Source organism: Corylus avellana, chromosome ca1 (genome assembly GCF_901000735.1).
Source record: "Corylus avellana chromosome ca1, CavTom2PMs-1.0".
Classification (NCBI taxonomy): Eukaryota; Viridiplantae; Streptophyta; class Magnoliopsida; order Fagales; family Betulaceae; genus Corylus; species Corylus avellana.
The window spans coordinates 35,661,591-35,688,097 of NC_081541.1; the positions used below are offsets into that span (position 1 = coordinate 35,661,591).

At 37.1% G+C, this 26,507-nt stretch overlaps 5 protein-coding genes and 1 non-coding gene across 7 annotated transcripts; 4 read left to right on the plus strand and 2 right to left on the minus strand.

Annotated features, from left to right (window-relative positions):
- The first annotated feature begins 1,929 nt into the window (after positions 1-1,929).
- Positions 1,930-5,431, plus strand: LOC132178661 (diphthamide biosynthesis protein 3-like). Its single transcript, XM_059591149.1, has 2 exons — positions 1,930-2,430; positions 5,149-5,431. The coding sequence occupies exon 1, from the start codon at positions 2,162-2,164 to the stop codon at positions 2,417-2,419; it is 258 nt and encodes an 85-aa protein (XP_059447132.1). The 5' UTR covers positions 1,930-2,161; the 3' UTR covers positions 2,420-2,430; positions 5,149-5,431.
- Positions 5,432-6,191: 760 nt separating this feature from the next.
- On the plus strand, positions 6,192-9,912 carry LOC132178625 (pentatricopeptide repeat-containing protein At2g15630, mitochondrial). Its single transcript, XM_059591093.1, has one exon. The coding sequence runs from the start codon at positions 6,361-6,363 to the stop codon at positions 8,299-8,301; it is 1,941 nt and encodes a 646-aa protein (XP_059447076.1). The 5' UTR covers positions 6,192-6,360; the 3' UTR covers positions 8,302-9,912.
- A 29-nt stretch (positions 9,913-9,941) lies between these two features.
- On the plus strand, positions 9,942-11,340 carry LOC132178642 (uncharacterized). Its single transcript, XM_059591125.1, has one exon. It carries the CDS (start codon positions 10,153-10,155, stop codon positions 11,029-11,031), a length of 879 nt encoding a protein of 292 aa, XP_059447108.1. The 5' UTR covers positions 9,942-10,152; the 3' UTR covers positions 11,032-11,340.
- Positions 11,341-12,116: 776 nt separating this feature from the next.
- On the minus strand, positions 12,117-12,482 carry LOC132171053 (uncharacterized). Its single transcript, XM_059582263.1, has one exon. The coding sequence runs from the start codon at positions 12,480-12,482 to the stop codon at positions 12,117-12,119; it is 366 nt and encodes a 121-aa protein (XP_059438246.1).
- Positions 12,483-13,653: 1,171 nt separating this feature from the next.
- Positions 13,654-13,725, plus strand: TRNAD-GUC (transfer RNA aspartic acid (anticodon GUC)). The gene has a single exon. It is a non-coding gene; the product is annotated as a tRNA-Asp (tRNA).
- Positions 13,726-15,331: 1,606 nt separating this feature from the next.
- On the minus strand, positions 15,332-24,085 carry LOC132178632 (B3 domain-containing transcription factor VRN1-like). 2 transcript variants are annotated; one of them, XM_059591104.1, is made up of 6 exons: positions 23,902-24,085; positions 23,105-23,447; positions 22,163-22,335; positions 16,363-17,053; positions 16,077-16,276; positions 15,332-15,984 (listed from the first exon to the last, which is right to left on the minus strand). In XM_059591104.1, exons 1-6 carry the CDS (start codon positions 23,992-23,994, stop codon positions 15,676-15,678), a joined length of 1,809 nt encoding a protein of 602 aa, XP_059447087.1. In that variant the 5' UTR covers positions 23,995-24,085; the 3' UTR covers positions 15,332-15,675. The 2 variants fall into 2 exon arrangements, with proteins under 2 accessions (XP_059447087.1, XP_059447097.1); XM_059591114.1 differs by lacking the exons at positions 22,163-22,335; positions 23,105-23,447; positions 23,902-24,085 and adding an exon at positions 18,855-19,172.
- Between the last annotated feature and the right edge of the window lie 2,422 nt (positions 24,086-26,507).

Here is a 26,507-nt window from a genome sequence, read left to right on the forward strand (position 1 = left end):
CTATAAAATAAATAAAAAATTAAACAAAATAGCTTGTCAGGCGTGACGGGAAATAACTTCAATGCTTAAGTTAGTAAACTTTATAGAGAATAATAACAACTCAAATTGCAAAGAGTCGACCTCTTTTAGTTGTGTGGATGCTACCTTATATAGGCGTTTGTTGCAATTGGTTAATTTGGTTCGAGTTGCTATCACCAATTGTGGTTCCCGAATTCTCGGTCATCAGTGCTACTCAATAATTTTTTGGAGTGACTTTTAACGAGCAATCGTGGCCTTGGATAATTGTGGCCTTTATTAGTTGTGGGGAATCCTCGATAACCCTCTACTTATGGTTGATTTGAATGGCACCCGTAATTGTATATTCACGTAGGAGTGAAAATGTGGTTACGGTTAACCGGTTATTGGTTAAAACAAATAACCGTAACCGCCTAGGTGATTAGTAAAATTTGCTAACCATTTTTTAAAAGAAAAAATGTAAAATTATATATATATATATATATAACAACATTATTTCTATGGTAATACAATAATACACTTCTATATACGACATCATTTATGTATACATAAACACAAAAATAATGTTGTTTCATATACTTTTACATAATATATATAGGTGGTTAGTGGTTAACAATTAGCAGTTTTTTCAAAACCTAAAATCGCTAACCGTAACCGCTTAAGCTATTAATGGTTTTTCCTAATAGCCTTTAAAAGTGGTTAGTAGTTAGCACCGCCTTTTCACCCCTACACTCATGCACTGGTCTTGGTTGGTGGGATTTCCTTTGATGCGAGACAATTGTTTGAATCTAGGACCCGGCCATTACCTAACAAAGATCACTCATGAAAGTAGATTTAAGAAGTCAAATCCTTATTCCAAAAAAATAAAAATAAAAAACATAATAAAAAAAAATCAATAAACAACTACAACAACCAGGGCAAGAGAGGCGAAGCGTACTAGCAAACGTGTGGTGGACGAGATGGAGCCATTTGCACCGATGGGCAGCTAAAGAGTCGAGGAGCACGGTGGGCTGGCGCGTGGTTGAGCAAAACCAGTTGAGGGGATTAGATTTAGATTTGAAAAACTAGATTTAAAGCCTGATCGATTCCGGGGAGGCGAAGAGCGGCAAAACACGATAGAGGGCGGACAGAGGCAGCGCAACATAAGTAAAGGGGTGGCCAGAGTAATTAAACTGATCGAAAAAAATCAAAAAAATAAACTGAACAAAAAATAAAAAAAAATAAAGAAACAAGAAGGAGAGGGGGAGGAAAGAAGAGGAGAGTAAGGGGGAGGGGAAAGGAAGATGGAGCAAGAGCTAACGTTAACGTTAATAGCTCTTTTACAAAATATAAATAATGTAAAATTATGTAGACTAATAAATGCACTAATTTTAAATTTTTTTATCATAATTTGTTTTTAAATCAATTATTTATTTATGTATTTTTTAGAAGAAGACGGGTTCATTCATCCAACCAGCAATGTCATCGCCAAAATCAGCGAAGTCCCAGTCGGGAAGCACACTACACTAGGCTCACCATCCTCAAATCCACAAACATCGAAGCCGTCCAAAAACTGCCCAATATTATCAAAGCGGTGGGATTCAAACTACGGCACAAAATTGAGCTCTTGCTCAAACGGAACAGCACCAAATAGACGCAAATCTTCGGGTATCTGAAGGCCTGCCAAATCAATCTCAGCATTAGTATCAACACCCTCTTCTTTGACCACGTCGGTGAGATTCCCAATGGTGTTGGACGCGGAGCTCTCCAACTCTAGCACCGAAGCCGGTGAGAAGATGTGTGAGCTCTTCTCAGGGGCGGCAATTGGAAGCTATAGCGGCGGCCTTCCGGCGGTTGTCGTAGCGCGGTGGGGGGAAATTTTGGGGGTGTTCTGACAGACACGGTTTTCAATTTAAAATAAAAAATAAAAAATTGTAAATCACGTGGCTGACGTCAGCATTTTTCTCACGTATAAAGGCTTATCCTTCGCGTCAACTTCTCCCTTACTGACGCAAAATTGGATTCCAATGTCTCATATTTTAGAACTTGTATTTCTATAAACCCTTTCTCCCTGGAAAGAGATCTCCTTCTAAAACCCTAATCGGCCTCAGTCCCGGCCCAGCACAGAGCGAGCGAAAGGTAGACGAAGGGGAAGAAGGGGGAAACGATGTCGTACGACGACGTGGAGATCGAGGACATGGAATGGAACGAGGAGCTGAAGGCGTACACGTACCCGTGCCCGTGCGGGGACCTCTTCCAGATCACCAAGGACGACCTCCGCCTCGGCGAGGAGATCGCTCGCTGCCCTAGCTGTTCCCTCTACATCACCGTCGTCTACAACCTCGAAGACTTTCTCGGAGACTCCGATCAGAGAAACAAGAACAATCTCCACCCGCCCAAGCAACAGCCCCTTGCCGTTGCTTAGGAATATTTCAGGTTTTATTATTACTATGAATTTCCTAATTTGATGCTTATATATATAATATTAGAAAAGCCCCTTAATATGTTCACTTTCAGAGGATTCAGGTAAGGATATAGAATTTTGGATATTAAATTTTTTACTGGTTTTTGGGGTTCTTGGAACGTGTAATAAGAACGGGCTCCTCGCCTCGCAGGAAAATAGCTGGTTCCTTCACCCATGGGCATTTCTCCTGCTATCATGTAAATCAATTGTTTGAGCTAGAACTGTTCGGTGGATGCTATATATTTTTTTTGTTGGTCAATGGCTCATGATTGATTTAAAATTTGAGCCGATATGGTTCATCTGGAGCCCTGCAGTCGCTTGCAGATTAGCGAAGAGCCTTTGAGTGTATGGAAGTTCTAACACTCTTAGATCATTTGAAAATAGAATGTATTTGCTGGTCTTGCAATTTTTGTTTTGACCATTAAAATCAAGCAAAATTGCAAAATTTATTAACACCTCTCTTTCCCTGTGTTTGTGTGTTTATGTCGGGTCATAGCTCAATATTCAAATGAGTGTTTTTCTAAGTATTTGCAGAACATGTCTGAATCAATTCTAAAGCGAAGAGGATTTTCTCTTCATGGTTGGTGCTTTTCACATCTATTAGCTTCACAAGTTGTTGGCTCGAGCTTCATGACAGTGTGTGTAATGCTTGCTTAAAGTGGTAGAAGACTAGGAAGCATGGACACTTGCTGAAATCTTTGTGCTTGACATGAATCGAACATGGATATGGCTCCGACACCAAATACGTGTCCGTGAATTAAAAAATAAAAAATTTTAAGTCAGGATAGTTTGATGGGGAGTAGGACTGTTTGGCGATATGATTGGGACACGGTTGGGACATGATTGGGTCAATAAATTTTTTAAAACAAAAAGGACTTCTAAATGCTATTTTAAAATGTTTTGGAGTTTATTTGGATTCTAGCATTGAGAAAATTGAGGGAAAATTAGGTAGTTGGAAAATACTTTACCTGTCTAAGGGTGGTCGAGTAACGTTGATTTAGAGCACTCTTTCCAACCTTGCTACCTATTTCCTTTCCCTCTTTCCTATCTTGATTGGTGTTGCTAATCTGTTAGAAAAATTGCAGCGGAATTTTTTGTGGGGTGGTTTGGATAATGAGCTAAATTCCATGTTGTTAATTGGAAGAAGGTTTGTACTCCTATTCAGTTTGGAGGGTTTTCAATTAGGCCCTTTTGGACAAGTGGTTATGAAATTTTGCCGTGAAGAGAGACGCCTTTTGGCGTTAGATTAGGGATGAGAAGTATGGGAATTTGGTGGGTGGATGCTGAACAAAGGGGGTCACTTGAGCTTATGGGATGAGTCTTTGGAAACACATTAGGAAGGAGTGGGATGTTTTTTATGGTTTTACTAGTGTGTAGGTGCAATGGCTCTCGTGTCAGGTTCTAGCATATGGTGTGGAGATTGTCTTTTGAAGGAATCTTTTCTGGAGTTATTTTTCTTTGCAAGGAATAGGGATGTTATGGTGGCTAACCTTCGGAGTGTTAGCAATGATAGGGTTCATTGGAACATTAACTTCATCAGGTTGGTGCATGATTGGAAGGCGGACTACGTATCCTCTTTCTTCAATGTTTTGTATTCCCCTAGGGTAGGTCGGGAAGGCAATGATAGACTATGTTGGACACTCTTGAAAAGAAGATCTCTTGAGGTCAAATCCTTTTAGAAGGTTCTTCCTAATGTTGGTTCCCCTTACTGTTGGAAGAACATTTGGAAGACTAAGGGTCCTTTGGGGTTGGCTTTCTTCACTTAGACAGCTTCCCTTGGTAAATTTCTCGCTTTAGATAATTTCCGCAAGCGTCACATCATAGTGATAGATCGGTATTGTATGGGTAAAAAGAGTGGGGAAACTCCAAATCATCTTTTTGTTTATTGTGATCTCATGTGAGAATTGTGGATTATGGTACTTCAGATTTTTGGGGTAGAGTAGGTTATGCCTGGACGGATGGTGGATCTTTTTGTGTGTTGGAAAAAAAACAAAGGTTAGCTAGAATGATATCAATATTGTTTGGAATGCAATTTCTTCCTTTTTAATGTGGTGCATTTGGAGAGAAAGAAACGCTCAAAGTTTCGATGATCGCGAGAGAACGAGCTCGGATCTTTGAACTTGTTTTCTTAAATCCTATTTGAGTGGATCTTTGCTACTGCCCTCTCCATGTCTCTAGCTATGCAGATTTTTGTTCTCGTTCTTGATGTGCTCGTTGTTTTTTTCTTATATGCTTCCTTTGTACTTGGGTTGCACCCCTTGCACTTTTAATGAATTTTTTTATTTTTAAAAAAAGCTCTGACGTCAAATATTGGAAATAATGCTAAGAGATGAACACTTAAGAATGTTGAGTAGCATTTATTTGAAATATATGCTTTTTTCCTATCTATTATTGCTTGAATATTAATTTTAGATAACTGAAAAAAAATTGATATGTTTTTTTTTTTTTTTAACCTTTTGGTACTTGCGATTTATCTTTCAAATAAACAATTAACATAAGTTATACACAAATGTACAATTAATTGACGTCTTCCAGCAGTATCATATTATAGTTTTTCAAGAACGTGTCTTTTGTTGGTACCAGTGCTTCTATACTATGGTCATTGACTCATTTCTCATGAGTTCATGTGCAGCTTCGATTTGTTTTATTTTTGTAAGCCTGTAAATCACTTGAATGCTTTTGTCTTGCAGATTTGCCTGAGCTGTGGGAGGAGAAGTGGTAGACAAATTTGTTTCCCAACCAAGTTTTGTTAGGCCCTCGACTAGTCATAATGTGTGCAAGAGATGAGTGAGCAGATTTTTGTATTCTACCTATACGTAATTCGGACTGAGAAATTTTATTCCATTTATGAAAATTGTTGTTATAGTCATTAGGGAAAAGCTCTCTATAGTTATGATATCTTTTCCTGATTATGATCGACACTTTTGTTAATAAATATACTTAGCAGGAATAATATGAGTTTTGCTTCATTTACACGAGAAATGTGTACAAGTTTCATTTTTGACTGTCAGTTGATACCTTGAGACCCTGGAATGGTTGAAATATGTATGTGTTTTGGGGCCTTTGGGCTCCATGTGGCTTTCATGCTCCAAATCCAAAGAGGAGGTGATGCCTTGTTCAATATTCTGTAGAAAATGAACCTAATGATTGTAGCGGGTTCATATTGATAGAAGATTCACTGCTAGCATAATGGATGCAATCATGCAATAGGCATCCAGTATATAATTTTTTAATTAACTCGCTAGCACCTCCATAATTTGCGGTCAATTCAGCCAATAAATTTGTCATGTTTCATATCAAAAGTATATAATAGAATTTAGGCAATTATTTTACATCGAAACATTTGAAAAATATCACATATTAAAACTGTGGCATGTTATCGAGACAATTCAAAAACTTTATTTTCCAAAAAGACTTGTTCTTCAATTTTGCAAAGACTTTTCTCTTTTAAAATCGTATGACAATTTTTTATTCAAAGCTTTTTTATAATATAGAGAGTAATAATGTGATTAAAATATACTTAATTTTTAACTCGAACTTGACATATTTTTAATTGGTAATATTTTTCAAGCGTTTGGATGTAAAGAAACAGACCTAAATTTTATAATTTAAGAATTTTTATTTCTTTAAAATTTTAAATATTCGGATCCAAAATTACCACTAACTTCACATAGCGGTTTAAAATAAAACGATTATCGAAGATTCAAAAAGCGACTTGAAATCCCACTTCCACTTAGCGCCGGCATTCGCAAATCGCAATTGCTCTTCTGGCGCCCCTAGTTGAAGCAGCAGCGGCAGCTGAAACCCACCGCCACGGGCCTTCAAGCGCCACTCGGCGTTGTCATAAGGTGAGCTCAAGACCCATTTTGAATTAATATTTGGCTACTCTTTGAAGGTCCACGATGAAGCCCCACAAGATCCTCAAATACCAAGCCTTCAAGCGCCACGAGCTCAAAACCACCCTCTTCCCCACACACCGATCTTCCTCCTCTCTTCTTTTCTCTTCAACCCCTCGCCCAAGAACCTTCCCACAAACCCAGACCCTCCCTCAAGACGCCCCTACAATCCCTCTGCCGATCACTCAGCGCTCCCTTCAAAACTTGATCCAGTCTTCTGAGTGGCATTCGATCAAACACCTTGCGCCCAACCTCACTCCCTCTTTAATTTCCACCACACTTTACAACCTCCACGAAATCCCTCAGCTTGTTCTTCAATTCATAACCCACATCGAGTTCCATCGTCTCGATATCAAAACCCGTTGCCTTGCCATCGCCATTGTCGCCCGTCTCACATCCCCAAAACCCTCTTTAAAACTCGTAAAGCAATCCATTTCTAGTGGCATTGCTACAATTAGAGTGATTTTCGATGAGTTAGCTCTTGCGCGCAATAATTTGAGTATCGAAAGTAGTATTGTTTTTGATTTGTTGATAACGGCTTGTTGTGAATTGAAGAGGGCTGATGAGGCTTTTGAGTGTTTTGATATGATGAAGGAAAAGGGTGTCGTACCCAAGACTGAGACTTTTAATGATATGTTGAGTTTATTGTTGAAGTTGAATAGAATGCAGGCAGCCTGGGTTTTGTATGCGGAGATGTTTAGGCTGAAGATCAAATCAAATGTGTATACATTTAATATAATGATTAATGTGTTGTGTAAGGAAGGGAAGTTGAAAAAGGCAAAGGAGTTTATTGAGTTCATGGGTGCTTTAGGGGTTAAGCCTAATGTTGTTACGTATAATACCTTAATTCATGGGTATTGTTCAAGAGGGAAGATTGAAGCGGCTTGGGTGATTCTTAATGCCATGAACGCTAAAAGTGTGGAACCAGATTCATATACGTATGCTTCACTTATTAGTGGGATGTGTAAGTGGGGGAGACTTGAGGAGGCATCTGGGCTGGTTGGTAAAATGGTGGAAAATCGGTTGGTTCCAAGCGCCGTGACATATAATGCTTTGATTGGTGGGTATTGCAATAAAGGGAATTTACAGATGGCTTTTAGTTATAAGGATGAGATGATTAGGAAGGGCGTAATGCCAACTGTGTCAACTTACAATATGTTGATTCATGCCTTGTTTTTGGAAGCTAGGATGGGTGAGACTGATGATATGATAATGGAAATGGGAAAGAAGGGAATAGTTCCTGATGCTATTACATATAACATCTTGGTTAATGGTTATTGCAGAAGTGGGGATGCCAATAAAGCCTTTAGCCTCCATGATGAGATGTTGACTAAAGGAATTCAGCCTACACGGGTAACATATACGTCACTTATTCATGTATTGAGTAAACGGAATAGAATGAAGGAGGCAGATGATTTGTTTGAGAGGATACAGCATAAAGGCATCTCGCCAGATCTTATAATGTTCAATGCCTTGATTGATGGTCACTGTGCTAACGGTAACATGGAACGTGCATTATCGCTTTTGAAGGAGATGGACAGGATGAAGGTTCCTCCTGATGAAGTGACTTACAATACCTTAATGCAAGGGCGCTGTAGGGAGGGGAAAGTTGAAGAAGCTCGTGAGCTTCTCAATGAGATGAAGAGAATGGGGATTAAGCCTGATAACATTAGTTATAATACTCTCATTAGTGGTTATAGTAGAAAAGGTGATCTGAAGGATGCATTTAGAGTTCGGGATGAGATGTTGAGTATAGGTTTCAATCCCACTCTTCTCACTTACAATGCTCTTATACAAGGCTTATGCAAAAACCAAGAAGGTGATCAAGCTGAAGAGCTCCTCAGAGAAATGGTAAGTAAAGGTATAACACCTGATGACAGCACCTATCTCTCTTTAATCGAGGGGATTAGCAAAGTCGATAACTTTGTGGGAAATGGTGATTCATAAACAACTTATTAATCCAACGCGTTCCAAACTTTTACGGAGAAAGGGTTTCTCTTGAAGCCAAGTTCTTGATTGGAAGATTCTTTTCGTTACTTCTTGTTTTGAATACCAGCTTGTTGGCATGCTCAGCTCAGAAACCAACATTTTGAGTAGACTTGTAACGGTAGAATTGGAACAGTTGAAGGGGCTCGTGAAGTAGCAGCAACATCCATGGGCTTTCGACATGCACCATTGTAAGATTATACAACCTGCTGTTTACTGTGATATCCACTTTGTTTGTAGATCAGCAGTAAGCTACTGCTGATCTTTACTTTCATAATGTTGTAGAGCAAAATGATTTCTCAGAAGGTTTGTCATGCTTCACGGTAACTTGTAAGAGTGTGCCATCCTCAAGATGAATTGCTAATCAAAATTACGGTAGCTCCATCAGCCATATAAGGCGGAGAAACGAGAGGCCATGTACACGGTTATGGAGGTTGGGGTTGTGCATCTAGAGTTTACTCTCCAGAGATGGATCCGAAAGGCCATGACTCGGTGAAGTTCCACGTCATTAAAAAAAGAAGAAGCATGAATGAACATGCTCTGGTACTTCAGAATTTGTTTTTAACCTTCGAAAATTGTACCTTTGTGGGTTTTTTTTTGTCCGAAAATTTATTTTGAAGTGATATGAAGATAAAAACTATTTTTGTGTTTTGAATTATTTATTAATATATTTTTATTGAGAACGGAAGACAAAAAATCCCAACTGGACATAGCCATTTGGATGTGCTATCAACTTCCAACATTTCCTAGTGGATATTTGCAAGCAAGGATTTTCTGCTCACCACTATAATTGCTAGGTAATATACTTGGAATCTTACAATTGTACCATCATTAGTAATAGTTTAGTTGAATAACATCCACCTGGGAGTTGGTTCCTTTTAACAAGTGGGAAGATCTTATTTGGCTACAAATATATTGGAGACCTCGCAATTTCCACTACATGCAGATGGATACCCGTCGTCGCCTCCAAATCTTCAAGAGTTGGGCCTTCGGTACCTTAAAGTGATGTTTGGCTTTTATGGTATAGTGGAAGACCACTCTAGACAAATAAAAAAGTAGAATACACCTAGATCTCTGTTAATTTAATTTAGTTCAACAAAATCCCTTGGGTTTTCATTTTTTTAAATCATATCCTATATAATATTTAAGAGTAATACTATTCTTTACATTTATTTATTTATCACACTCATTTTACACCGACTGATATGATATTTTTAAGTAGCTTTTCTTTCTGTTTTTCATTTTAAGTGACTGATATGAAAAATTACCTAAACAATATACAACATCATTCCACATCGGCCAATGTAAATGACTGATAAATGGTGTTAAGAATAATATTACTGTTTTAGTTAACTGTTATCTCTGTTTTTTTTAAATGAAGTCTTTTCATCCTATGGGAAAAAGAGACAGGGCTCTTCCTCTAATGTAGCCTAATATCCTTTTTTGGGCAATTAGCATAATGTTATGATATGGAAAATGTTTGTGGAGTAACATTCGCTTTATGTTATCTTTTTTGGTGGGGGGAGGGGGAAATAGTTAACACCACCAATCTCCTTCTCCATCAGTAGAATTTCGAAACTTTAATTAGTGCACATACACATTGGGTGTCCCTTTACGCTATCTTGATTGTGGAAATCCATGCAACATGCACCATGCACAACGCGCCAAAAGTTTGAATAGATTACCACAATGAAGTACTTTCCGTCGCCTATCAGAATTGTGCCTGATGGCTTCATGTATTAAAGGTCTGGTTTGTGGGATTGCAGAAGAGGCAAAGCTCCATTAATCTCTAAAAGGAGAAACTTCCATTCCATGGGCACCTTCGTAGGGCACATTATACCTGGTTTGGCACTCACCCTACTCGGTCTATGGCACACCATCAACACCATCACAACCTTTTTTCTCAAAAGCCCCGCTAACTTTAGAGTAAGGTTTTGGTACCCTTTTCATGGCCCTCTATCCAAGCTTAAGCACTTGGAGCTCATTTTCATCTTATCTTTCTCTGTTTTTGCAATTTTCATGCAACTTCTAGACTACCCTTTCCTTCGTTTTGCTTTCAAGCTTGACAACTTCGAGCATGCAACCATGTTCCTCCACCTTGCTATTTTTGCTGGTTTTACCCTTTCTGCAGAGCTGACTCATTCATCAGAGACCCTCTCTGGGGTTGTTGGAATCCTTGCAGCCTCCGTATTTGGTCAGGAGCTTTTTCTACTGCATTTCCACTCGGCTGATCATGTTGGTCTCGAAGGCCACTACCATTGGCTATTGCAGCTCATAGTGTTTGTCTCTTTCGTCGCTGCTCTGGCAGTGACATGTTTCCCGACCAGTTTTCCGGCGGCTCTTGTTCTTTCGATTTCAGTCGCACTACAAGGGTGCTGGTTTATGCTTATGGGGTTCATGTTATGGGCTCCTCAGTTTGTCCCGAAAGGTTGCGTTTCGGATTTGGGTCGTGCCGACATGATTGGAGCAGTCACTTGTGAGTCTAAAGAGGCTGATTTGAGAGCGAAAGCACTGGGTAATTTGCAATTCAGTTGGATGGTTTCAGGACTTTTGATTTTCAGTGGATGCATTTGCTTGAAATTAGCTGGAAAATGCACCACAGGGGAGCAGTCAACTGAGTATGAGCAACTTCAGAGCAGAGGTGTAGATCTCCCTATATTGACTAATGGCTTCAAGCAAGCTCATCCATAAGAATTGTAGTATGTTAAACCTGGAAATCATGTCCTTTCAATGACTGAAAGAGCACATGAATTTTGCTCTATGCATCAATAACATATGGATTCAATTAGGGATAAATAACATTGTACCCACCACCTCTGCAGCCTGCAGGTATAGGTGTTTGTGAAAATGACTATTATTATACAATCAACAATTGTGTAATAACACTATGAAGGACAAAGTACTAATATTCTAAATCACAAGTGGATCAAGTGTCATATTTTCTCTAAGTACAGGGGATTTGCAGATGCATAAATGGATGAATTGAAGTGTCATATTCAAACAATTATTAATGAATTGCCATATTTTGTAAGAGTTCGAACTTTACCTCCGTCATTCCCATCCCATTTCAATTAAATATTTAAAATTTTACTTAAATAATTAAATCTAACATTTTCCTTTTGTGATAAGCATTGATTTAACACTTACTTTGAAGTGGGTTTGTGCAAATATTTAAGAGGAGCGCTACACATATTTTCAAGTGTTCTTTCCCAAGTACACACCATTGGATGAAAGAACAAATGAAAGTACCACGTCAGAGAATGAGTACTTGGAAGTGAACATTTCAAAGGATATATGTGTACCATTTCTCAACATTTAAAGGGGGCAAGTGCTTTTACAATTCATTTATTAGTTTGAAATATGATATTACAAAGGCCTTCCAGAGAGAATTCTGGTTTGCTGCTCAAGTTTTCGTCAACAGTCATGGTGCACCCTTACCAATGCAAACTGAGGTTGCTACTTGTGTTTCCATAGAGAACACAAGGCAGCCATGGCGTAATTATGAAATCACAAGTTCACTTGACATGTTCTTATCTTTCTTTCTACCAGGTAAACTAGCAAACATAAGAACCTAGAAATTAAATAAACCTTTGTCAAAACAAAAGAGTAAGTTGTTTGTCAATCTGCTCTTTGGTATAAGTTTCAAAAGGAAGCTCAATTTGCAGATTTGTTATAAATATATATATATATATCTAATACATCAATTGAATAATTCAAGAAAAGGTACAATCTTGATGATCAGCAAAAGCATAAAACAATCAAAGCTCCTAAAATTCTCACTCGGTCTCTTCAACAAACGCTTCGATTCGAAGAAGAACGAACCCCACTGCAACTCCAACAAGAGTCAGCCCATTCATGATTGCTGCAATCCTGAATATCTCAGCAGCAGCATTACAGGTTGAAGACAGAGCTCCCCCACCTCTGCCTTTGCCTTGTGATGGATGTTTCAGGGAGCTCACCACCTTTGCAAAGGACTGCTGGGTGCATACAGGAAGACCTAGTGAGGCCACATTGTTGTGAGCCTTGAGCCCACCAAAAGAGTTCAGCCCTGTTATGTAATGCACATTGTTCCTCCTCCCCCTAGAGTTGGCAATGGTGGTAGTGGCCGTTGCAGTAATGGTGGCCGGAGAAAGCGTAGCCATTATTATCTAAAAAGAGAAAGAACAAAGACAATTACACAAAAACTTAGTCAAAACAGAAAGGAATATCAAGGAAGTGTGCTTAGAGTGATATAGGGGAATATGGGTTACCTTTTTTGCGGTGGTTTGTTAAGTTTCTGGAAGTACAAAGATAGATAGAGGGGAGCAAAGGAGACTTTGTATGGGGAGGGATGGGAGAAAATGGATAAGATGGGGGAGAGGATGGTTGGTGGAAAACTGACGCAGACTAGAGAAAATATTGTGCACCTTTAAATTTATGGTGGCCAAGAAAAAGTAAGAATAAATTGGGTTGGCTTATAAAGAATCAATTAAAGATAGGGCCTCTTTTCTAAACCACTCTTTTTTGAACTCACCCTTTTTTTGGTTCAAATCTGAACTTGCCCTTTCTTGGCCCTTCCAAGGGCATATGGGAAAGGGTTTTTTCATCCATTAAGATATAAGGTATTTGTAAACTTTCATATATTAGAGGACATAAGGAGTAATTAATTCCTTAATTAAAAGTTTTCAAAAGGTAGCTCAATCAGCTGTGAACTACGCTTCATGAAGCCAAGGTCACTAGTTCGAATTTCCCTCTCCCTTCCATTGTGTGGACATGTCAAAAAAAAAAAAAAAAAAAAAAAAAATTCCTTAATTAAAAGAAAGTTGCACCGATAACAGTCTAATTATTGATCTAAAAGTCATAGGCTTGTTGAATACTGATTTAATTAAATCCTTAACCCTTATAAGTAAAAGGTTTTTCATCCATTTCTAGCTTATAAATCGCCCCTTCTGCATGACTCAAATCGATGATGTGATACTTAATCTAATACCAATTCAAATTGTTAAGAGCCTAACCATTAACAAAAAAGTCTTAAGACTATTAGATACGGTTTTGGTTAAATCATCCTTAAACTTTTAGGATTATAACATGAACAAAATTAATCTCCAATCCATGTTGATACGGTTTTGGTTAAATCATCCTTAAACTTTTAGGATTATAACATGAACAAAATTAATCTCCAATCCATGTTAAATGGCCAAACCTATTACTATTAGGCACATAAGGCATTTAATAAAATGGAATGGAATAAATTGTCGATATGTTCTTATTTCATACTAAAATAATTTGTGTTTTAAGAATTCATAGCAAAATAATTAAAAGAAGAACAAACATGTCGTTGTAGTATAGTGGTAAGTATTCCCGCCTGTCACGCGGGTGACCCGGGTTCGATCCCCGGCAACGGCGATTCTTGGTTTTACTTCTTCCTTTTTTGGCCATTCCTTCGGGAAAGATAATTATACAAAACGCTTACACGCTAACGTCATTTTTCATTTTTACCACCGCTAAATTCGGTTCAATCTAATTTATTTATTACGGTGGCAGTAATTAATGTCTTAGCTTATGATACTTTTTGCCTCCCATATAGAAAGAAATAGCAGCTCTTTAGGTACCTTTGTTATAATAATAATAATAATAATAATAATTATTATTATTATTATTATTATTCTTGTGTTGTTGAAGAACTTGTTCCCATGATGTCATAGATGAGGCTTCATCCCATTTATTCAATATTCCCTATTAATATAGTATTGGCTGCTAAGTTTCAATTATTGGAGAATCCTAAGAATGACTTGACTGTTTCTTGCAAAAGTTTTAAGCCCCAAAATTTAGTATAGTCCACTTTTCAATGTAACCAAGTGCTTGTGCAAATTATTGCAGGGAAGAGGAGGAAAAGATTGAGGGCAAAAAAAGAAAAAGAAAAAGAAAGAGATTAGTGGAAAACATGCAGAAAAGGATGGCCGCTTAAGCCGAAAAGGGAGAAAAAAGATAACTTAGTGCCATATAGAAAAAGCAAAAGAAGATCACCACTAAAGGGCAAAATAAAAGTAGAGGCTCACTAAAAGCCTAAAAGCTTGAGAAGACCCATTAAGAATTAGAGGGTTCGCAAAAAACAAAAAACTACAGGAAAAGACAAACGCAACGGAAAAAGAAAGAAAGCAGAATAATGAATACATGACCCCCTCTTGCCCTTTCCTTCGTATTGTTAATGAAAATACATGAAAACAACCAAACATAGTCCTTAAGCAAACCCCATTTAATTCATATCTATGATTCATAGAGGGATGGATATTTAAAAAGCGAAAGAAAAAAAAATTAGAAACTCCACAACATATGCCGCTCCAACAATTGATGATCATACACGTTTTGCAGGATCATGAAACCTGCTCAAGAATATGGTTTCCCATAACAATTGTGAGAGCAGGTTAACTAGAAATAAGCACTTCACAAGAGCAATCAATTTATGTCACGACAGGATCCATGGATTCCTAGGTGTCATCTTGAGGTCTAACGGGCGATGACTATGCCATTGGGGAAAGAACAGCTTCTGAAAAAGCCAACATTACAAGTGGAGTTTCTGAATTCCATCTTGTTTTTCACAAGCTCTATTATACTAGAAACCTTCCTAAAATTTTGACATGCTAAAATGTACAAACATTTTACACCTGCATTAGACTGAAACAAACATTAATTCTTTGATGTACCTTCTACATGCCAATTCACTATTCAATACATACATCATTTTACATATGTACAGAGCTAAGCATGAAGAACGAGACACCTAATGATGTTGACAGCAACCATCTCCCATTTCTTCAAAATGAGAACTAGAAAGATGAGAAGCATAACATAAATATTTTATCTCAAAAAGGTGGAACTTTTCATGCTCTTTAAGTGTAAGAGATCACAACAATGACAAACATTGAGAATTCCTGCAAACAAATTCAAATCACAAGACCATCCCACATGATATGAACATGCATCCAGATTGCGATAATCACAACTACATGCATACACACAACAAAGTCAGCAATTAGTATGTAATTGGAGCAATAAAATAGTACTTCGAGCTGAAAACGCCAAATCTTAAGAGAGGGGAGGGAAGGGGATGAGTAGGATGCACAATTCTGGCCCAGTTCGATAAAAACTAGATTGCACAATCTATTTACAACCTTAGTCAAGGCATAAGATTTGTGTTCAAATTCCTAAAAACTAGAATTTCCACCAAGTCATCTTGGAAAGTTTATGGACACTCAATGGCAACGAAACTCCACATGAGGAAATAAGATCAATGACATGCCACCAAGAAGACAAAAGTCACTTGATACAGTTTAGAAATCTGAAAATTACCGGCAATTAATTTCTAATTAGTTTTGTTGGGCTGACTTGCTGTAATGGTTGGTTCACCACATGTCCCGTATCTTCAGCGACACGAAATACGGTAACTTTTAACACGATATCCCTCATCTTCATCTGCTCAAAGACACAAACATCTCCTTCCCCCAAATTATTCTCCAATGAAAATTCATACCATCCCTGGCTTAATTTGGCTCTACCTCCTCTGTAAAGGCATCGGGCAGGCCACTGTCTCCCATCAGGAGTCTGAAGTTTGATGAATCCTGAAACCCCACTTAGATACTTTTCAGCAAAACAGGATGGCAGATACTGCACAACCAAAAAGAGCACGTTATACATTGAGCACACCATTAATATAATACCATGAATTTATGTTTAGCACATCAATTTCAATGGCTCACCATTATACAACCCCTATACAAATATGATGGTCGCAGGACAACCCTGCAGAAAGGATTAGTCGGCTCAAATGCTTTGGCTGCATTAATAGCCCTTTCTCGTTCCTCCGCTGTCACTGTTCTTTTTCTTGCAGAAGCACTTTCATAAAATCTAAACCGCATTTCTACTTCCTCTTCATGTTGAGCGGATGACTCGAGCTCATCTGCATTATTATAGAATTATTGATGAGAATATTAAATCCTTTAAACACCACCGGACGAAAAGAGATTATGATTTTAAATAGCTTACTAGGATCAGGTTTCCGCTTTTTTCTCATGGTTTTTTTAATTGTTTGAATTTCTTGACCTGGATTTCGCAATTTCCCATCATCCAAAGACTTTTTAAACTCAACTGCATTAAACTGAACACCTATATCTCTAGAGGGTTGAATTTCTCCTGGTGATTTATTAACACCCTTGAATGGATGCAGGTTACCTTCACCATCCCAATTAAATGAATTCTTAAGTTGAGACCCATTGAACAAATTCTGCAGTGAAGGAGTGTAACTTTTACTAGGTGTCAATTGATCTCCACATCCACCAAAAAGCTTGTTTTTCAAAGGCCCAGTAGTGAGGCATGAAGGCGAGGGACCCAAGATTTGTGCAGAGTCGTCCTCTTCCATTTCTTCAAACACATTATACTGATTGCCATAATTGAGCCCTTGAACGTTACTCAGAGAATTGGAGTGATAGTTTATCTCAGAATTCGTCAAATTAAATATATGAACAAAGAAACCCGAATTCCCTTCATATCTGAACACTAGTAAGTACCCAACGCGGATAGAGTAACATTCAACAAATTCCTGCCACCCATCTTGAAACCAAACACCATTCTCAACCTTCTTCAATCCTACTTGCCAAACGTGACCGTCGGGAACACTGAGTCTAGCAACAGCAGAAAGCTCTTGCCTGAATTTCTTGACAAAATTTTCTGGTATCCTCTGCGTTTACCAAATCAAGTTAGGCTTTGTTTGTTGCAATGAAATGCATTATTTACACTTGTAGATGAAGTAAAGACAAGATTGTTACAGAGGTAATTAGGAACATGGCCCTACATAGGAACAAGTGGCATAAAAGGATCCATGTAGCCAAGCCAATTAGTTAAGGGTAAGGCTTAGTTGAGTTGAATCGAGTATGCATATCACTAAAAATGTGGACATGAATAGAACTCTAAAGTTCATTCTCCAACCTTAAAATGATAGCATTTTAACGGAAAAAATAGAAACATCCTGAAGAAGTCCAGCAATATTATCAAAAGTATAATATTGTGTCACACGCATAACAACAATGAGAGATATCGGAAGTATCTACTTTCCCAAGAAGCAGACATGGCAATAACTCAAAGAATATGAAAATGATGAAAAATTAGTTCACCAAGAAGCATTCATAAAAATTGAGTTTTGTAGAGGATCTGCTGCAATTTTCTTAACCCATGTCATCTTAAACGTCACCAATGCCAAGGAATGACCTCACAAGGTTTGAGAACAGCAAAGCTTCAAGCATAACTCAAAATTGCCCATGACTACTAAAATTATAACCTCCAAAATATAATGATAGCATGGACATTGGGATTCAAGTCCACTAGTTCTGCATATACGTAGTACACCAACAATTACAGTGAAATTAATTATTGACATCATCCCACAAATCTACAACATACTTTATTTTGCTAGTAGCTTTCAGATGACATTTTTTCAAGATCAATTAACTTCCAATCCTGAAAGTAACTCTTGAAAGATGCATTGACTCCTCACTGCTTGAGGAGTGTCATGTCATAAATTAATGACAAAAACTTCTAAACTTAATGAGGATTGGGTTAGAAGTGGCTTTTATAAAATCTCAAAAAGTTTTATTCTTGGTGAATTGTAATAAATGGAGCATTGCACAAAAATGAAAGGAAAATAAACATGTGACTACTCAATCACTACACCCGCTTTGTTTCCACAGAAAATATTTCCTAAAAATTTTACACTACATTTTTCAAGACTCCTTTCATTTTAGGCTTTCATCTTGAAGGATGTCCTCCCTACAAAGCAAAATCTACTATCCAATTAGTTTCAGGCACTTTTTCACCTTTTACACCTAATATGAATATCCCAAGGAAAATTCTACTCAAGAGACATATGGAGCAAAAATAAACTAAAAATATTATCTGTTCAGCATTTAAGTTCTCAAAGATAAAAGCACTATCAACCCTCTTAAGTCTGGCACAACAATCTTGATGAGCTACGTTTGATTATACTCATTCCTCAACAATAAACATCAGATAATAAATTTTGTTCACCTACTTTACCTAGCATTTCTCTACAGCCAAACAAATTTTCAGTCCCCCAAAAGAGAAAAGGGTTTTCTGGGAAAAAAAAAAAGAAAAAAAAAAAGTGCAGCAAATTTTTTTTTTTTTTTTTTGCACGCAAAAAGCTTTTTTTTTTTTTTTTTTTTTTTGGAGGGGGGTCTAGGGCCTAATCAAAATCTCAGTACACCCTGAAAAAAAATCTTATATAAGAGGCCATGAAAAAACACAAAAGTCCACATTCAAAAGAAAAACACAAAGGGAACCCGAAAACAAAGAAGAAAGGAACTGTGAAAACGAAACCCAGAAAATCCCAAATCCGTCCCGTTTTTTCTCGCTCAATTTTTTTCGGGACCAAACAGAAACCCAACCCTCTCCTTAAAAAACTAACAAACAAAAATAAAATCAACCCAAAATCCTAGAGCTAGAGAGAGAGAGAGAGATTTGGGTACCAGTTGTTTGGCTTGGATTGTTGAAGAGAGAATCAGCTTGTGAAAATAAGGGCGTGGCATAATGGTAATATTCTGGTCTTCTTTATTTTTCGTTAGGGGAGGCGAAAAATTAATCAGACAGAAGAGAGCGTTGATATTCTGAGAAGAACCTGGAGCTTCCTGTCCTTGCAGTGTATCTCTAAAGGCTTTGTTTCAGATCTAAAGTACCCTCTCCCACCCTCTCCTCCTCCTCCTTCTCTTCCTCCCAGTCAAACTCCGTTTTTAAACCTTTTTAAAACCCCCAACTTGACCTAAAAAGTTGAACGAGTTGAGTCTCTTTTCCCTTCACTCACCCCTGTCGCCACCCTCCAGATAAACACAACATTAATAATAATAATAATAAAATAATAAATAATTATTTTTTAATTCCAAATTAAATAGTTAATATATGAATTGTTTATTAATTTAGCTAAAAATTGTGAATTAATCTTTTCAAACGGTTGTGATTTGGCAAGTTGGGTGGAGAAGAAGTATTGTCCTATTTTGGTTGAGTTTGGTCTTACGAGTCAACTCTTTTGGCCGGGACGAGTGAACCTAACTCAGCACTAAAATCAGATCTAGGGACACCGAGTCCAACACTAGGAGAAGCCAGTAGTAGGAGAGATCCTTTATGGCTTTATTCCTTTCTTGTAGGACAAGTTCTATTTATTTATTTTTAAATAAAAATTCAAAACCAGCAATAGGACCAATATTTTGTATACGTGTCGGATCAGGGTGTGTAGAAATACAGTGTGCCAGTAAGTCAAGTCTCATTACTCAACTCTCATAATTAGGACTTACCCACAAAAAAAAATAATAATAAATAATAGTGCCAATATTTTGGCTGTTTGTTGTACCAATAATAATGCTATATATCAAATTATTATTATTTTATTTACCAATCTAATCGTTTTTTTTTAAAAAAAAATATATATATATAATGATATAAACATTGATAATTGATTGGCAATACCAGGTCAATAAAATTGAATAAAAGTGTAATATATAATATTTCTTTTTTTTTTGAAAGTATTTGGTATTGTGATTAAGGATTTGGGGTCACAACAATCTAAAACTTGTTCCACCAAATTTGAAGAAAAAGAAAGAAAGAAAGTATGCCATAGAATTAATCGAAGTAGGCTGAATGTGATAACATGCAAATGCAAAAATGTGGGTGAAATTGCACTTGTTGCCACTGTGAAATAATGTGGTTGATATGTAGCGATCGAATTTAGGTGCAATGGGTATTGCTTAGTAATCACATCAAATATGCCATTTTAGGTGAAGGTCAGTGACTATCATGGTTCTAACTTGACATAATATACATGAATTCAAAAAAAAAAAAAAAAAATCTCAAATTGAGAACCAAACCCAAAATCGTTTCAAAGTTTTGACCATCAAAATTAAATTAAGACAAAAAAATTTAATAAGAAGAGCATAGTAAGACATTGGAGGTGGATCACATTGTATTATGGGAATGCTTTTAGCCACATAAAGACAGTAGAGTTCAATATATAGTTAAGACCACGTTTGGCTCCCTCTATTAAAATTCTTGTTTTTTTTTTTTCTCTTTTCAAAACGAAAGTATCAACAAATGACGCAAACACAAAACACTCTTACAAACACAGCACTTTTCACCTCTACGTTACATCATTCATTAGCATGCAAATTCAAATTAAAAAAAAAAAAAAAAAAGCACCCCCCCCCCAAAACACATTAACAAAAGAGCCATGGTTTTTGTTGGACCTACTAGTGAACATGAATTCAAACAATGGAATAGAAAATGCACTCAGATTCATTTGGGATCATCTTCAATTCCTCAATTGCAACTCTAGGCTTGTGCGACTTCTGTAAGTCCATGCAGGTCTAGTAGAAGATGCTTAATGAATATATGATCAGCAATTTGCTAGCTAGTCATAAAAAATGAAACATGCTAAAGTTGAAACAACATGATCAATTCAGACTAGAAATTCTTAGGCTTCCGAGTCTTCTAAAAGGCCTAACATAGAAAAAGGAAAGTTAAGTGCAATCTAAGAATACTGACATCTGATCATGTTAAAAAGTGCTTGTTGAAGAGATAACATAGTTATAATTCAACTTCCACCAGAAAAACTGAAAACCACGGAGATTCTAAGATAAAGCCTAGATGCAATACCTACTTGATTAAACTCTCTTACAGGTTAACTCAATTTTCAGTCACGGGAAAACATGGACTCGGATTTCATTTTTCGCCAAAAGCTCAAATATGCAGATATCACCAATCTTGAGCTTATTATCACGTACAAAGTCTGTCAACCCAGAAAGGAAATGCCTATTCCCATGCCTCAAATGATTCACTTCCCAAGATTTATCTTCTAAATTCCGCAGGACAACCTTTGTCCTTGCTCTATTAAAGAGAGCTGGGACTTGCTGCATAAAAAAATAAATAACCCTTTTGTAAATTAGCTTATCAAATATTGACGGTGGAGAGAAATAGAGATCTGGTGGTTGAAGACTAAAAGCAAATTTGTTAAACACACACAAACAAACAAAAAGTTTTTTCTTTTCTATTATTCATTACGTTCTATACATCAACAAAGTACCCAAAATTGCAAAAACACACTTGACTAAAAGCAAATTTGTTACACACACTGACACACACAAAAAAATAATTTTTTTTTTCTATTATTCTGTACATTCTATACATCAACAACGTAAAATGGGTACTCTGCATGGAGAACAACACATTATAATCCTTTAAATCGAAATCTCTTAGTCTTACAAAATAAGACCTCATATCAGAGTGATGAAGACCCAACTGGTTAACCAATTAAGAACTTCCAAAATTCCACACACCCCCACTCAAAAAAAAAAAAAAATTAAATAATAAAAACATAGGATACAACTTATGAAGATCGCCAAACAATAATGGGTCGTAGTAAAAAAAAATGGTTGAATCAAGAATATATGATCTTAACCAATGGCTTAGAACAATAATGGCATAATGCATAATAAGAGAAATACAACAACCTGTAGACTTTCCTTACTTCAAGACCTGTAGCACATTTGTCCCCGTTGTCGATTAGTTATAATGATTTCCTTGCTCGCTTTTCCTTTTCTAGTTAGGTGATCCATTTGTTTACTCCATGTGTACTTAGGGGTGCCTTACGCTTTTAATAAGACTAGTTATTACTTATCAAAAAACATGATGATGATGTGTGTGTGTGTGTGTGTGTGTGTGTGTGTGTCACTGGACAGTAGTCTATGCCAACAGTTAACTAAGGAAAAGGAATTAAAAAGAAAGGAATTACCAGTAGGGACACCCTCCCCACATTAGTTTTTGTCATGCAGGTCTTGAAGTAAGGAAAGTCAGAGGTAAAAGACTCGGCCATTGGTCTCGAAGAGTAGCATTTCCTCTGTAACTTATTTTCCCCAAAAGGCAGGTCTGTGTTATTTGTCACGACCTTTCTTTTCGTCCCTTTATCTGCAAAAAATTTGAGTTGTGAGACAATTTTCTGGGTGCGAAGGTCCTTTACCTCTGTTTTATGCCTTCACTGGATGTCTCCCTCTTTGAATTTTTTAAGCTGGTCTGCTTCATCATGTAGAATGTGTTGACTCGTCACATTTGAAATCTAGCTTGTGAAGGATTTAAGGTTTTATTACTGATGTGTGTGCATTTTGCGGTTTGAAAGCCATACACTTATTAAACTATGTAATTGAGTAATTTCGCAATAAAAACTTGACATTCAAAAGGAAATATGGCCTTCTAATGTTCTGTGTTTATTCTTGTGTCTCCAAATGCAGTTAATTTAATATTTCTGTTTGTATCTGTATGTGTGCAAGTGTGTGCCTGTATTGCAAGGTTGTTTTGTAGGATAAGAGATAAGGGCAATTGCTATCTGTTCTGTTTTGGTGCTTTGCTTTGGGTTTTGATAAGCCTGTTTGTATATCTGTTCATTGGGTTCATTATCAATTGGTTTGGATTAGGATGTAAGCATTTGTTAGCTGGTCTATAAGTTTGAATAAAGAATCAGATGATCCTTCTATAAAATAAGTGAGTTAGTTAGAGCTATCGAGGGGTCATTGAGGAATTGTCGCAAACAGTTTGCATGCAGTGCCTCTTACCTAGAGTGGAGAATTTCAATTTCAATTCAACCCATTCCCATTTTACAACCCAATCAACCACAATCGTACTTCCACAACAACAAGAACCCACCAGCGTTTGTGTCAAAGCAGTACTTGTGAATGCGTACCTGGACTGTCTTTGATAGTCTTAGACACATGGAGAAGTGAAGGAAGAGAGGTTTTTCTTGGTCTACCCCTTCTTCTCTTGATAAGAGAAACATAAACTCTCTCACATCCATCTTTCCCAAAAATGAGTACATCAAAACACCATTCTCCATTATACTTGAAAAGCAAGAACTCATTGTCCCCCAAGGAGTGCTCTGTACAGTACTGCTTCCAACCATCTTGCAAAAATATGCCTTCCGCATTCTGGCACAAATTAACGCGCCACTCATCACCAGAGGAATCCCTAAGAATTGCTTGACCAGGCAAGTCTTTCGGTAAACGCTTCACGAATTTTGGTGGGATTCGCTGCAAGTTATGAAAGAAACAGAGGACATCAAACTTAAGCTTCTGTGAAACGAACAGTATAAAAAATCGCAGCATGGGTGGGAATGGCAAGAAAATAAGTGCACTACCTCATGTATTCGGGTATTCCATCACATTTTCATGCATTTTAAAAATAAAAAATAAAAAAATTCTGACAGATTTTTTCCTAGGTTTTTTACAACAGAAATTGACTACAGATTTTGTTTTTCGGCATAATAAGCATCAACATCGAGTCAGATGATGAGAAACCATTGCAGATTGCAATAAGATTAGATATCTAGATGTCAAGTACCCTGGCTAGATAGCTCAATCAGACATGAGAGTGAATGGCAATCCTTTTAAGTCTAAAACAAACAGAAAAACTTTCTAAAAAAAAAAAAAGAAACAATAAACATAAAGAATTTATAGATCCAAGAGCAAAGGGATATAGAATCACCAAGTGCTCAGTGTTGTGGCCATGCAAGATGAGCTTGAAGAAGCAGGGCCTATTGTGATGAAACCCATCCATGTCGTCATGCAACTCACCCATGATCTTCTAGTGTTTCAGCTACCCTGATCAGTGCTCAATCTTTTTGGTTCTTGAGAATGCAGGGCGGGTCTATTATTAAAATTGGGCTTCGTAACGGTAAATTACAAACTGAATCATAATTTGAAGAGTTACGTTATTTTTAGAGAGACACAAAAAATCCCGTTCAGCTCTTCTCTTCAGTATTTTCCAACAAGGAATTACAAAATATTTATTAAAAAAAATTTACAAAGTTAACGTGGCAGAATAGAATGATAAATTCCATTTTGTTACATCATTTTATAACATTTACTTTTTAAAATAATCCGTTGCATAAAAACTCAATATGAAAGGAACCATGTTGATAGAATAGGATTCTCTTCAGTCTAAAATGGACGGGAGAATATTTAGTTTATATCTAAGATTTTTGAGAAGAAATTCTAGAGCCACAAATGGGACACTTATCTCACTAATAAAAAATAATAATAAAATATTATTTAAGATTAAAAAAAATAAAAGGTGGCCGAACCACCCCCTATATAATAATAAAATATTATTTAAGATTAAAAAAAATAAAAGGTGGCCGGACCACCCCATCTTGGCCATAGGGGGTGGCCGGACCACCCCATGGACAAACAATTTTTTATTTTTTTTTGGCTTTTGGGGGTGGCCGGTCTAGGGTAGCCAAATCTACCCCAGGCTCAATGAGGGTGGTCCAGCCACTCCCAAAGGCCAACCCAATCGATCTGGGGTGGCCGAAGCCATCCCATGGCCCAACGTGAGTGGTTTGGCCACCCTCAAGGGCCAACCTATATATATATTTTTTTTTAATTTGGCGGTTGGAGGGGCCGAATCACTCTCGTTGGGCCTGTGGATGGCTTCGACCACCTCAATCCGACCGGTCTAGGGTGACTTCGGCCTAATGGTGGTAGCTCATCCTTTTTTTGCAGAAGCATTAGCGTCCACTTAATTGGACACTAATGACATATCATCAGCGTCCACTTTGAAGGTGGACGCTATTGATCTATCATCAGTGTCCACTCTGTGAGTAGATTTTTAGTAGTGTACTTATGTTGAAATCTAAACCATATTTAGTATTTGAAGTTTAAAAGGTTTGTCTACTATATATTACCGTTTATCAAGAAAAAAAAAAACTATATATTGCCGTGTAAATTTTGCACACAACATTTTAAAGTTCATACTTAATTGGATTTTTTCTTTATGTAGACTTTACTTTGTCCAATTAAAACTAACTATTCTCTTTCTTAATAATGGCACAGGTTATTATTTGTGCAATATAATAATATCGTATCTAAAACTTAGAAGATCGAACACCAGATCAAGGAGAGGACAATCAGGAGAAATACGCAGCAAGGATATTGGATATCATTAGTACCAAGAAAGAACTGAAAGAGATTCATGCATTCATTTCTTGTTAAAATCAAACAGAGATTTGAGAGACCTCATTTTCATTAGACCTATGCGTGTGAGGATAAAATTCACTAGTCCTGATCACCCAAACAGAACAATTCTCCAACAGATAAACAAACACAAGAGGGATATGTATAGAATCTATTGGGAATAAATTCACACTATAAGTCCAATAAATTCTGGGTTCAATGGTCAAAGATAGGCCCACAAAAATATTAATTAATAAGTAAGAGCTATTAATTAATAAGAAGATATATTCCAATTAGGATAATGTAGGAGAAACTACATTTTGTCCCCATGAATTATAACGCTTTGGCACTTTTCCTCCATGAACTGCCAACTGTACTACTTTGCCCCCATGAACTACCATTTTGTGCCAAAAACCCACTTCTGTTAGTCAAAACCGTTAACTTAGATGGTCAATCCTTCACTTTGCCCCCATAAACTACAATGCATTGTCACTTTGTCCTCATGAACTACAACACATTGTCACTTTGACCATCTGAGTTAACGGTTTTGACTAACAGAAGTGGGTTTTTGGCACAAAATGGTAGTTCATGGGGGCAAAGTAGTACAGTTGGCAGTTCATGGGAGAAAGTGCCAATGTGTTGTAATTCTTGAGGGCAAAAGGTAGTTTTCCCGATAATGTTGGAATAAAGAAGTCCTGCTCAAAGTCTACAAGGGAATAGGAGCTTAATTCTAACTCAAGCCCTCAGAATCCCGAATCAACTCCAACAAGAAGGAGAACTAGTTCAAATTTAACTCAACTATGAACTCTCAAAACAACTCAAAAAAGAAAAGCTAGTTCATGTTTACTTCAACTACTCAAGCCTATAAATAGGCCCTTACACAAGGTACAAAAACATCTTCTCAGATCTTTTGATACCCTCTGAATATTCTCTCTCATCCCAGAAATTACGAATTAGAGCTCAATTAGTCTCATTCTCTTAGAAATTGTCTAACTTGAACTGTGTCCCCGTTGTTTGACTTGGAGTGTCCCCAGTTCCTCATTCTCTTAGAAACTGTCTGACTTGGAGTGTCCCCAATTCCCGGGACCCCCTTGACGACGCTTTTTACTCTTTTGACGACGTATTGAAGACCCCGAA

Coding starts and splice junctions, on each gene's coding strand:
- LOC132178661 (XM_059591149.1), top strand. CDS start 2,162: ATGTCGTACGACGACGTGGAGATCGAGGACATGGAATGGAACGAGGAG.
- LOC132178625 (XM_059591093.1), top strand. CDS start 6,361: ATGAAGCCCCACAAGATCCTCAAATACCAAGCCTTCAAGCGCCACGAG.
- LOC132178642 (XM_059591125.1), top strand. CDS start 10,153: ATGGGCACCTTCGTAGGGCACATTATACCTGGTTTGGCACTCACCCTA.
- LOC132171053 (XM_059582263.1), bottom strand. CDS start 12,482: ATGGCTACGCTTTCTCCGGCCACCATTACTGCAACGGCCACTACCACC.
- LOC132178632 (XM_059591104.1), bottom strand. CDS start 23,994: ATGGGTGAGTTGCATGACGACATGGATGGGTTTCATCACAATAGGCCC. Junction 23,448..23,901: donor GCCACAACACTGAGCACTTG/GTGATTCTATAT, acceptor CATAACTTGCAG/CGAATCCCACCAAAATTCGT. Junction 22,336..23,104: donor GACTATCAAAGACAGTCCAG/GTACGCATTCAC, acceptor AATTTTTTGCAG/ATAAAGGGACGAAAAGAAAG.